Source organism: Mercenaria mercenaria, chromosome 9 (assembly GCF_021730395.1).
Source record: "Mercenaria mercenaria strain notata chromosome 9, MADL_Memer_1, whole genome shotgun sequence".
Lineage (NCBI taxonomy): Eukaryota > Metazoa > Mollusca > Bivalvia > Venerida > Veneridae > Mercenaria > Mercenaria mercenaria.
In genome coordinates, this window is record NC_069369.1 from 50,869,549 (window position 1) to 50,883,089 (window position 13,541).

The following is a 13,541-nucleotide window of genomic DNA, read 5'->3' on the forward strand; positions in this document are numbered from 1 at the left end:
ATCAAAAGGCCTTTTTGTCAGTTGATGTGTGATTTTAGAATGAAATTTTATATTACCTTTTTTCCTGTACTAAAAACTTCTTCCTCAAGATGTGTTCAACATAGGTTATAGCCTGAAAATTTGACAATTTTGATGTTGTATTATAGAAATAGGTTATAGCCTGAAAATCTGACAATTTTGGTGTCGTATTATAGAATTTCAAATAGGTTATAGCCTGAAAATCTGACAATTTTGATGTTGTATTATAGAAATAGGTTATAGCCTGAAAATTTGACAATTTTGATGTTGTATTATAGAAATAGGTTATAGCCTGAAAATCTGACAATTTTGGTGTCGTATTATAGAAATAGGTTATAGCCTGAAAATCTGACAATTTTGATGTTGTATTATAGAAATAGGTTATAGCCTGAAAATCTGACAATTTTGGTGTCGTATTATAGAAATAGGTTATAGCCTGAAAATCTGACAATTTTGATGTCGTATTATAGAAATAGGTTATAGCCTGAAAATCTGGCAATTTTGGTGTTGGATTATAGAAATAGGCTATAGCCTGAAAATCTGGCAATTTTGACATTGTATTATAGAAATAGGCTATAGCCTGAAAATCTGACAATTTTGGTGTTGTATTATAGAAATAGGCTATAGCCTGAAAATCTGACAATTTTGGTGTTGTATTATAGAAATAGGCTATAGCCTGAAAATCTGACAATTTTGATGTTGTATTATAGAAATAGGCTATAGCCTGAAAATTCGACAATTTTAACGTTAAATTACAGAAATAGAACCTGAATGGTTGACAATTTTACTATGTCATATTACAGGAATAGGTTAAAAGTCTGTATGGCTGACATTTTTAGCCTGAAATCTGACAATTCTGATGTTTTATTAGACATAAGATATAGCCTGAAAATATGGCAAGTTTAATATGTGATATCATAGACATAGATTACAGCCTGAAAATTTTACAATTATAATTTTATATAACAGATATAGCTTAGAATAGGCTGAAAAGTTTACAAGTTTGCTTATATATTACAGACAAAGGTTATAGCCAGAACATTTTACAATAATTTGATATGTTTATTATACATATAACTTATAGGTTAAAATGTGGCTTCTTGGAATAAGTTGTAAAATACTTCTGAAATCCCGATTTCTCCACTCAGCATTTTGATTGTGTGACCAAGATGCCAGAGAAATTTCAAGACTACCTTAAGGTTTGTGCTTTTTATATGAATCTTAAATAGTATGGAAATCCAAAAGGTCGTCTTTATCTGTAGAGTCTGATAGTCTTTGTTAACATTTTTACAATTTTGTTAAGTTACAAAAATAGTTTAGGCGTAAAAAAACTGTTTGTTCCTGGTATCCCGATCTACCCTAAATTTCTGGCCCGACCCTAAATGTTTTTATGGCCTTGGAGAATTTTTTTTTTTTTTCAACTGCACTTTTTATGCTTTAAACATGGTCAGAGATGTTAGAAATCAAAAAAGGCATACTCCCCTTATTTGTATTCATTTTTGTGCCCCCCCCCCCCCACTCCATAAGTGGTGGGGGAATATAGATTTGCTCTTGTCCATCCGTCCGTCCTTCTGAGAATGTTGTGTCGTGCCTAGCTCAAAAAGCATTTGACACAGAGTCACAAAACTTTACAGGAATGTTGGTCAGCATGTGTAGTTGTGCACCTGGGGTTTCGCGTCCGGATTCATTCAGTCGTGTAGAAGTTATGGCCCCTGACTATGTAAAAATTGGTCATTTTAGTGTTGTGTCGCGCGTAGCTCCAAAAGTATGTGACCTAAAGCCACAAAAGTTTACAGGAATGTTGGTCAGCATGTGCAGTTGTGCACCTGGGGTTTTGCGTCCGGATTCATTCAGTTGTGTAGGAGTTATGGCTCCTGACTCAGTTAAAAATTGGTCATTTTAATGTTGTGTCGTGCGTAGCTCCAAAGGTATTTGACCTAGAGTCACCAATGTTTACAGGAATGTTGGTCATCATGTGCAGTTGTGCACCTGGAGTTTCGTGTCCAGATGCATTCAGCATTGTAGGAGTTATGGCCCCTGACCTAGGAAAAAATTGTCATTTTAATGTTTTGTCACGCGTAGCTCCAAAAGTATTTGACATAGAGTCACAAAACCTTACAGGAATGTTGTATCTTAAAAATTGTTTAACCTGAATCATTAAAACATGTTACAGTGGCAGGAGTGGAGGCACCTGTGTCCTATGGACACACATCTAGTTTGACACTAAAATAATTTCTGAAAAGTCCCGCTTTAATAATAAAAAAAAATAAAAAAAACCCAAAAACATTTACCGACCTACCTACCCTAATTTTTTAGCATGTTACTGGAAAAAACATTTTTTTTTATGCCTTATAGCCTGAAAAGTTGACAATCATAAGCATATTGTAAAGTTTATCAAAAACTCAACTTTTCTGTTCACAGATGTCCTTTAGCACATGTTTGACTGTAACTAAATACTGCCCAATGCTCTGATTTTGCTCTGTATTTACTATTACAAACACTACTAAGAGGCTGATTTGAATAGGAAACGATAATACACCTTTAAACTGAACACTGCATACCCATAGCCATACAACTGTTGTCCATCATGGTATAAACAGTGTCTGAAATGAGAAAATTACCTGTTTGATAGGATGAATAATGAAACAAAATTTTTCAGTATACTGTATCAAGGCAATAGCCTAGTATTTCACTGCCATAAAAATCTTAAATATTCCGATTTTTCAACAATGTCTATACTCTCATTTAAAAGTAATATTTTACTTAAATCTTTATTTTGACAAATGCCCACGAAGCAGGCCCAAGAATGCCACAGTTGTATGCACAAAAAAATCAAATATCATTTTGTGACCTTGACCTAAGTGGCTTGGGTCATAAGCATGACACATCTTCTCAATATGGTTAACCTTTCTTTTTATTATTTTTAAATCCCTTGATAAATGGCAGAGTTATGGACCAGACAAGAAACACCTTTGACTTCTAAGTGTGACCTTGACCTTGGAGCTAGGGGTCTGGGTCTTGCGAATGACACCTCATCTTATGATAGGGAACATTTATGCCAAGTAATTTCAAAATCCTTTCATCAATGGTAGAGTTATGGACCGGACAAGAAACAGACTATGTTAACCTTTGACCTCTAAGTGTGACCTTGACCTTGGAGCTAGGGGTCTGGGTCTTGCTCATGACACATCATCTGATCATGCGGAATATTTATGCCAGGTAATTTCAAAATCTCTTAATGAATGGCAGAGTTATGGACTGGACACCAAAACATACCCAGTTAAACTTTAACTTCTAAGTATGACTTTGACCTTGAAGCTAGGGGTCTGGATCTTGCGAATGACAAGTTTTCTTATTATGGTAAGCATTTATGCCAAGTTATCTCAAAATCCCTTCATGGATGGCAGAGTTATAGACCGGACCAGAAACAGACCATGTTAACCTTTGACCGCTAAGTGTGACCTAGACCTTGGAGCTAGGGGACTGAATCTTGCGCATGACACATCGTCTCATTATGGTGAACATTTGTGCCAAGTTATTTCAAAATCCCTTTATGAATGGAAGAGTTACAGCCCAGTCAAGAATTAACTGGACGCACACATGCACGCACATGCGGACGGACGGACAGTGCGATTTTAATATGCCCACCTTCGAGGGCATAAAAAAGGCAGCAATTGTATTTATGAAAATTAAAACATAAAGTTAGTAACGTCTGATAATGATGAAACTGTCATCCTTTATCTGTACTTTGAAATCTTGATTACTTTCATGGACTAACTTTTGCAGATTTCATGGTTTACCTATCCACGTAATTAGATCTCAACAGAAAAGTTCAAATCCTATTTTAACATCTTCAAAATTTGATACCCGCAAATTCAATGGAATAGCAAACCACAAAATTTCAAACCCATAATACTGAAATAATTTACAGTATTCATCACAGACCTCATGACCTTCTAATATTAATATCCAGCATCTATATAAAATCCGTGTTCTATGATATATCTTCCTCACTTATCCATATAATTTTAATTGCAAGCCATGAATTTATCATGCTAAAAACATCAACTTACTTTTTTCCTCCGGCTAGAATTTCTTGCACTCTTCTGACACCCACTCCAACCTGTTGATAAAAATGTTAAATGATATATGAATAGCATTTACAAGGTAAAGATGTTTAGAACATAGATTATTTATTGAACAAGAAGGTATAGAAATATTGACAGAAATAATAGAATATGTAGTAATTGTAACATGTATCAGATAGAAACAGAATATCACTTTCTTTTAGCCTTTACCCTTTACCCTGCTAAATTTCTAAAATGGACTAGTCCATCATTCAATTTGGGCAATACCATTAACTGTTAAAAGGGGTGCTTACCAAAAAGATACTGACTGAATAGCGAACAGTGTAGATCATGATCACTGAAAATTTACCAACTGAATAGTGAACAGTGCAGACCATGATCAGCCTGCACAGACCTACAGTCTGATCTTGGTCTGCACTGGTCGCAAAGGCAAAGTCACTTGCCGCCAGCACACTAAAGGTTAGTGTGTCCTAAGTACAGAGAATTTTGATACGAATGTTTACCTATTTATTAATGTGCTTGGCATATTATCAATAAATTTAAATGTCTTATGAATATGTATGTTCAGCTATTGAACAAAACCATCATGTTTAATTACATAGCAGCTAACAAACGTACGTGAATCGTTAATAAATTAGCCTCAGATAATATTTCATAATAGCAGATACCACTTTTTGATTTCTAACGTCACTGACCATGTTTAAAGCATAAAAAGTGCAGTTTTGCAACTTTTTGTTAAAAGGTTGAAAAAAAATTCTCCAAGGCCATAAAAACATTTAGGGTCGGGCCAAAAATTTAGGATAGGTCGGAATACCAGAAACAAACAATTTTTTTGAGGCCTAATTGACTAAATCATTAATTTACTGAAATCAACTTACATGAGAAAAGGCTGTTCTCAGATTGATGAAGAAGGATTCTTCCATCTTGGTATCTTCATCACAGTCATTGTCCTGTTTTGTAAAAGAACATGATTTGCAAAAAACAAAAATCTTACTGCAAATTTTAATGTGTGTATCAAAAACAAACTGCTCCCTAACTGAATCATAAAGCAATGTAAAATAATGAAATAAGTCCATAAAAGGTTATAAAACAGAGATTAGAGACCAATCGCAGAAAGCTAATTTGCTGTTGGTCAATTTCAAATTCTGTGCAGAGAAGCAACCAATCAGATGCTGTAGTTTTGAAGATCTCCAAATTCAAGTTAATAAGCTTGAACCCTGCATGCTATGACATCATTTTTTATAAGTTTGCATTTTGAATATTGTGCCATTAAAATTTGTAGCAGTACTGCTGCCAGTAAAGAAAGGTCATCATATTCACCATGTTTTTTTTTGTTTTATTCAAACAATATAACAGTCCACAGTCATAAAATTTAAAACCAGTCTCAGATTTAAGATTATGCAATTTTTTTCACCGAACTACACTGTTGAAACTTGGTAATTTGAAAATCAATCGAGCGATTAACTTCGACATCACCGAAATCTGACTTAAACTTTTGGGATGGGTACTTGACAAGATGTCTTCAAGACAGCCAGAAATTTGAGATAAACAAGTTCGAGATATTGAGTTTCCTCAAGACAGACAATCTAATGCTCGAGTTTTGAGACTCAGGTCTCCAAATTATAGTGTTTTACCTAAAGGACCTTGTTCAAAACTATTTCAAAGTTTTTAGTAAAGACATTTCCATTATTTTAGCACCTGTTTATCTAAAACTTGGTGTAAACTAAAAGTTAAAATAATACCATTGAAAAATGACAATGCATACATTAATTGGACAAGCAGGTTAAAATGCTTTCCTTAGTGGAAATGAAGGCCCTGGGTTTGATTCCTGGCTACTCCTATTTTGGCGTGTCCTTGGGCAAGGCACTTCATCACAACTGCCTCAGTCGGCCCAGCTGTAAACGGGTACCAGCAAATTGCTGGGGGTAAGGTACAATTGAATTTGACTGTTCTTAAAATAAGATCATGTTTCAAAAAGCGACAGTAAATAAGATTGACCTTTACCTTTACCCGTCAACCAATATAATGGTGCAATGTTATAAAATGTAAAATTGAGTTTGGAAACTGTATACAGCTTTGTCATTTAACAATTTCAAGCCAGCCAATCACGGCCCGTATTCATCAGTGTTTAGTCCGAAACTTGCTCTTGGGACTTTAAAATGCTAACTTTTCTTTTTGCTATGTCATGTTTAGCTAGCAAAGAGAGTAATGAATATTCATTAGCTCTGAAAAATTCCATAATTATGTTATGACAACTTAAATATTTGCCATTCTAAAGTCTATTTTCAGGCTTAACGCATTGCTAGATATTGATGCAGATATTTCTGTTAGTTGGACTGTCTTCAAATTGGTTTTACAGCTTGGACCCGGAGTTCCATTGCTAAACCTATGCTTTGCAACTTACCTTTAATACATCTGGAATCATGAATAAGTTTCTGTGTTCCTGAGAAAAATAAGCAAAAACTTAAAGAAAGGTTAAGCAATGATTAAATACATATAGGTCTAAAACAGTTCGTTTTAAATAAGATTTATTGACTGCATTTTGTTACACCTTAATTCTAAACCATTTATTTTACAATCAAATAGGTATTAGCCAAAACTGACTATTTCTTTATCGCCCTATGTCGTCCGATGAACAAAGTAAGCCTCACAGCAAACTGCTAATTATTTTTAGTGAATAACCTTTAACCTTTAGCCTGCTGGCGACTTTGCGACCAGTGCAGACCAAGGTCAGCCTGCACATCTGTCTGCACTGGTCGCTATTCAGTCAGTTAACTTTCAGTGAACACCCCTTTGATAAACAAGTGGCACTGTCCAAACTGAATGATAGACCAATCCATTTTAGGAATTTAGCCAGGTAAAGGTTGTTAATATAAACAAGTAAACTATTCAAACAAGAGGTGTCCAAGATGGCCAAATATTACAAGATCAAGATCACAATGACATATGAGCTGTGCCATGACAAAACCAACATAGTGGGTATGCTACCATACGGATGCGCAGGCTGGTCTGGATCCATGCTGGTCGCATACCCACTATGTTGGTTTTCCCATGGCACGGCTCATATAACTCTTCTGCTACTAGTCTGATATGGACCATGATTAAAATCAACAATATTATGGCCGTACACAATGTGTCAAATTCTGATTCAGAAATGTGGATGCTGCAGCATATTATTATACTGCGGATGATCGACATACAGATGGAAGACATCCAAATGTAATTGAAAGTTGGTGCTTATTATTAGATCAGCTATAAACAGGTATTTCAGGAGGTCCTAATTAAGAAATATAGGAAATCTGTAAAAATATAGCTATGAGTGTAGGAATTGGCTGATGGCCTAGCTGTTATTATTTTACTGAAAAAAAAAATCATAAATTATGAAAGGCTTTATTCATTGTGAGCCAGCCAAGAGTAAAATCTTAACAATATATGTACAGATACATATTCGCTTCTATTCCCGCTAAGTTACAATAATTGGTACAGGAAACATGAATTAAAAATTGGGTATGTGAGATACTGTAATGTGTGTCGTTGCATTAATTCTTTTATTTATTTCAGTATTGTCAACTTTATTCAGGCTATTAAACAAATTCATAATATTTACATTACATTACATATGTGTAGTTAAGTATGTAATAAAAAGGTTATTATCTTTGTATCGGGAAGTATGCACTCGTTCTTAAACGGGCGCAATATTTATACTGCAGAACTCGTACATATTTCTGGATACAAAACATATAACCTATAATTACTATTTCATTCTCATCATAACCCATGACAATACTTCACAAAAAACCTTGTTGCATTTTAACTAAACCAAGACCTCAACGCAGAAACCATGAAATGTTTCTTTATCTTGATAAGAAATGATAATACTCACTCTTTTCTGACAACGAAAGCATATAAAAATTGTCCTGTCCCAACTTCCAAAGCCTTCAAGATAATTGTTTTGGCACTTCTCACATATAATCCTAAAAAAAGAGAATAAAATAATCTAAGATCATTGCAACAAGGCAGTTTGAAAGACAGCTACATTCCCTGCTGCTGTTATGGGTAGTGAAAGGGGTGATGGCATTGACATTGTTAAGTATATTTTATAGTCCATGTATGACAACATCAGTGAATTTGAAAATCCTTAAAGGAGTTTAAGAGATACAGAGCAGACACAAAATGGAAGGCTCAAACCTTGAGCTGTGACCTTGACGTTGAGCTGACAAGGCTAACTCATGAGTTCAGCACATCGTATTGATGAAGTGATCATTTGACCCAAGTTTCATGAAAATCCTTCAAGTGGTTTAGGAGATACAGAGCGGACACAAAATCGAAGGCTCAAACCTTTGACCTTGGATTGTGACCTAGACCTTGAGCCAACATGGCTGACTCATGAGTTCGCACATCATCTTGATGAGGTAATCATTTGACTTAAGTTTCATGAAAATCCTTCAAGGAGTTTAAGAAATACAGAGTCGACACAAAATGGAAGGCTCAAACCTCGAGTTGTGACCTTGACCTTGAGCTGACAAGGCTGACTCAGGAGTTTTGCACATCTTGATGAGGTGATTATTTGACTCAAGTTTCATGAAAATCCTTTAATGGGTTTAGGAGATACAGAGCGGACACAAAATCAAAGGCTCAAACCTTTGACCTGGTGTTGTGACTTTGACCTTGAGCCGACATGGCTGACTCAGGAGTTCTGCACATTGTCTTGATGAGGTGATTATTTGACTCAAGTTTCATGAAAATCCTTCAATGGTTTTAGGTGATACAGAGCAGACTTAAAATGGAAGGCTCAAACCTTTGACTTGACCTTGAACTGACTCATGAATTCTGCACATGGTCTTGATGTGGTGATCAATTGACCCAAGTTTCATGAAAATCCTTCAAGGGGTTTAGGAGATACAGAGCAGACATAAATGGAAGGCTCAGACCTTTGACCTTGAGTTGTAACCTTGACCTTGAGCTGACATGGCTGACTCATGAGTTCTGCAAGTTGTCTTGATGAGGTGATCATTTGACCCAAGTTTGATGAAAATCCTTCAAGGGGTTTAAGTTATATGGAGCAGACACAATTGTTATGGACAGATGGACGAACACCATTCCTATAACCCTCCACCACTCGTGGCGGGGGATTAAAAAAACATAGATTATACATTGCTTCCAATATGGACACTAAATAGTTGGATAAACAGCAAGTTAGGTCTCCTTTACTATCCAAATATCCATAATTTTAACGTCATTGTTTTGGACTTGTTTCACAATTTGGGTAGAAATACTGTAATGTGCCCTATATCCCAGTCATGAGAGAGCATGGAAACAGTTTTCATAGACCCATGGTTCAAGTCCCATTCTGGCTGCAGATTTTTCTCATTCTGTCAAATTCTGCCTCATTCTGTCAAATTTGGTGCCCAATTTAGAATGGTATTACATTACTGAATTGGTTAGTCTAATATTACTTGTAATTGATTTATAGTACATTCAGAAATTTGAGGATGAATTTCAATTTAGTAGGGAGGTATGCAACAGTTTAGGAAAAATGAGTAAAGTAGCATTTCTGTCTGTACACCATTGGAATGGTAAACAGAGGCCAGTGAGTGGGTCCAAGTCCTTCCTGGCTCCCTTTGACATATCAGAGTGTATCCATCATGCTGATGAATATGGCCTCTTGAGTGTTAATGTTTTTCTTTGATTTCCTCTTGTGGCCTAGTTCATGAACTTAGCTGACCCAATTTCTAACATGACCTAAATTTCATACACCAATGTTCTAGCCAAGTTTCAAATGGATGAGGCAGAAAATTTGGCCTCCAGCATGTCAATAAAGTTTAACTAAAATTTGACCAAGTGACCTAGTTCTTGATCCCAGGTGAACCAGTTTTGATATCAACTAGATTTCATAAAGACAAAAATTCTGAGCAGAATTCATAAATACCAGGTAGAAAATATGGCCTCTAGAGTGTCAACAACTTCCTTTCTAGGTCGGCATTTAATTTCCTGCATCGAGTGTATGCACACACTGAATGTACACTATTAAACCTATGTTAAACCTAACCCTAACCTTTAGTCACTATATTGTACACTCAATACGTGCGTACATCAAATAAGGGCGATTTAATGTTGGCGCTTCCTTCAATAACCTGACCTTGTTAATACCTAGTTTTGACCCAAGATGGCCCAGATTCGAATTTGACTTACATTTCATAAGACAAACATTCTCACCAGGATTCATGAAGGTAGAAAATATTGCCTCTTGAGTGTTAACAAAGTGTTTTATAATCTGACTTAGTGACTTAGTTTTTGAATCTAGATTATTCAATTTTGAACTGTCCAAGCTAGATTTTACTGAGGTAAATATTCAATTAAGTTTCATTAAGATTGGGCCAAAATTGTGATCTCTAGTGTTAATAGTAAAATATGCTAATGACGGATGATGGACCCAGCCTTTGATACAGGTGAGCTAAAAACTAATAGGATAGTCATGGTCATATATTTTCTTTTACTGCTTAACTGATCTGCATGTTGAATACCTACACTTCGAAAGTACCATCTGTGGATTTCTCCAAGCAAAGAGGCCTTCATGGCTAAGTGGTTATGGTTGCTGACCACAAAGGTTCCAGCCTCACCCAGGTCATCATATGCAGTAGCAATCCAGCTGGCATGCAGAAGGTTGGTGGTTCTATCCTGGTGCTCACTCTGAGTGCCTTAAATACTTATGTCTTCTACCATCATTTATAGCCCAAATGTCAAAGAATCAAAGGTGTGGAACCAGCAAAACAAACAAACATTAAATTAAATATAAGTATGAAACCATTCCGTTCTCTCAAAGATGAAATATTTCACAAACTGTTTGAAAACATTCCAAGTCAATAATAACGAGAGGTTATCTTTGTATTGGTTTTTATTTTTAAACTTTCTTTTTTTTTTTGCACATAGCACTGGCTTGAGTTCCCTAATTATACTTATTCAATCCAGGTTCACCCAGGAGTCAAATTTCAGAGTGTCACAGTGTTTCTATGAGATTTTCATACTGTTTTAGAACACCTGGGTTCCAAAGGTTAAAAATATGTCCTTGTGGACAGGTTTCTAATCACTCACACCTGAATGATGGTGCAAACAGTTTTAAAATTGACCAATTGCAGATTGTGTTATTGAGAATCTGGTCACCAGACTCAGGTTCCAGGTCTAAAGATTCATGTCAATTTGCAACATTTCCTTCCGCACGACTGTCTGGACTTATCAACAAGAATTTGAAAACCAGTCTCTTATCTCAAGCACTAGGGCCCAACATTATAAAACAAAGTTTGAAAACCAGTCTCCAGTCTTAAGCACTAAGGTCCAAGGCTATGAACAGTTTGAAAACCAGTTTCAAATTCCAAGGTCATAAAACAGAATTTGGAGACCAGTCAACAGTCTAAAGCACCAGGGTCTAGATTATAACAGAATCTGAAGACCAGTCACCACTCTCATGCATCAAGGTCCAGGGCTATTAAACAGAGACTGAAAACCAGTGCCCCATCTCAACACCAGAACAGAGTCCAAGGTTATAAAACAGAGACTGAAAACCGATCTCCATTCTCAAGCTCCAAGGTAAATGGTTATGAACAGTTTGAAAAAGTCTCCAATGTCAAACACAAGGGTCAAAGGTTATATATTAGAATTTGGAGACCAGTCTCCAATCTCAAGCACAAGGGTCAGAGGTTATAAACCAGAATTTGGAGACCTGTAAGTCTCCAATCTCAAGCACAAGGGTCAGAGGTTATAAACCAGAATTTGGAGACAAGTCTCCAATCTCAAGCACAAGAGTCAGGGGTTATAAATCAGAATTTGGAGACCAGTCTCCAATGTCAAACACAAGGGTAAAAAAACAGAATTTGGAGACCAGTCTCCAATCTCAAGCACAAGGGTCAGAGGTTATAAAACAGAATTTGGAGACCAGTCTCCAGTCTCAAGCACAAGGGTCAGAGGTTATAAAACAGAATTTGGAGACCAGTCTCCAGTCTCAAGCACAAGGGTCAGAGGTTATAAAACAGAAATTGGAGACCAGTCACCACTCCCAAGCACAAGGGTCAGAGGTTATAAAACAGAAATTGGAGACCAGTCTCCAATCTCAAGCACAAGGGTCAGAGGTTATAAAACAGAATTTGGAGACCAGTCACCACTCTCAACTAGAAGGGTCAGAGGTTATAAAACAGAATTTGGAGACCAGTCACCACTCTCAACCACAAGGGCCAAGGGTTATATAAAACAGAATCTTCAATCTCAACCACAAGGGTCAATGGTTATAAAACAGAATTGGGAGACCAGTCTCCAGTCTCAAGCACCAGGGTGAAAGGTTATAAAACAGAGTTTGAAAACCAATCTCCGCCCATGGGTGCCATCGCTCGTCTGCAAGTGCTGAATAATATGTAAGAAAAGAGATTTTCCAAGTACGTACAAAAAAAAAAAAAAAAAAAAAAAAAAAAAGAGTCATTTTTCTGACAAAATGCAGGTTAGACTTATGGTTCTTGGTCTACTTTCTCATCTAATGATGATAAACAAGTATGCAAAGTTTCAAAGCTGTAGCTCTTACAATTTTTGGGAAAAAGTGGACCTAAACAAAAAATTTTAACCAAGAAACTCAAATTTTCTAAGTAGAAAAAGGGCCATAATTCTAATAAAATGAATACAATAGTTATGGTTCTTGATCTAGATAGTCAGCTAATGATGATTACCAGTGTGCAAAGTTTCAAAGCTGTAGCTCTTTAATAGTTTTTCAGAAAAGGTGTACCTAAACAAAAATTTTAACCAAAGCTGACACCGACAATTAAGTGATGACAGTATCTCATAGATTTTTTTCAAAAATCAGATGAGCTAAAAAATTTGCAGAACAGTCTGCAGTCTCAAGCACCGGGGCCGAAGGTTATAAAAGAATTAAGAGTCTAAAAACGAGCGTCCACTCTCAAACAACACGGTCAAAGGTTATTAAACAAGAGTTTGAAAACCAGTATCCAGTGTCAAGCAACAGAAACCTATGTTATAAAACAGAATCTGAAAACCTGATTGAATCACCAATCTAAAGCATCTGGGTCAACATTTTTTTTGTGAAAATTTGAATAACGACTTTTAAACAAGAGAGCCATCACAGCCCTAGACCGCTCACCTGATATTCACGGCTGGACTGAATAATTCTTGAACAAGGAATAATAATGTAAAATTGTTTTTTTAAAATTGGGCCAGCTGTTTCAGCAGAGATTTTTAAAGTTTCCCAAATAGTCATATAGGGAAAACTAGCCCCATGTGAGCCCTTGGCAGCTTTGTTTTTTGAGTGAAAAGGAATTAGATGGAATTTAGCAGAGTCACCCAAGCAACAATTCTGTGAAATTATTTTGAAATCAAGCCAGCAGTTTTAGAGCAGAAGATTATTCATAATTATAGCCAAACAAGGAAAACTGTGCCCCC

At 36.0% G+C, this 13,541-nt stretch overlaps 1 protein-coding gene across 2 annotated transcripts in view; it reads right to left on the reverse strand.

Moving 5' to 3' along the window:
- The window catches only part of LOC123547111 (nicotinamide/nicotinic acid mononucleotide adenylyltransferase 1-like), an 81,263-nt gene that overhangs the window by 3,740 nt on the left and 63,982 nt on the right, over positions 1-13,541 (reverse strand). The window contains exons 9-14 of one of the 2 annotated variants that reach the window (XM_045333927.2): positions 7,990-8,080; positions 6,511-6,549; positions 4,985-5,056; positions 4,092-4,141; positions 2,558-2,621; positions 57-112 (exon numbers count right to left, since the gene is read on the reverse strand). In XM_045333927.2, the coding sequence (XP_045189862.2) occupies positions 57-112; positions 2,558-2,621; positions 4,092-4,141; positions 4,985-5,056; positions 6,511-6,549; positions 7,990-8,080 (372 nt within the window). The remainder of the gene's footprint in view (positions 1-56; positions 113-2,557; positions 2,622-4,091; positions 4,142-4,984; positions 5,057-6,510; positions 6,550-7,989; positions 8,081-13,541) is intronic. The other variant, XM_053551387.1, reaches the window with a different exon arrangement.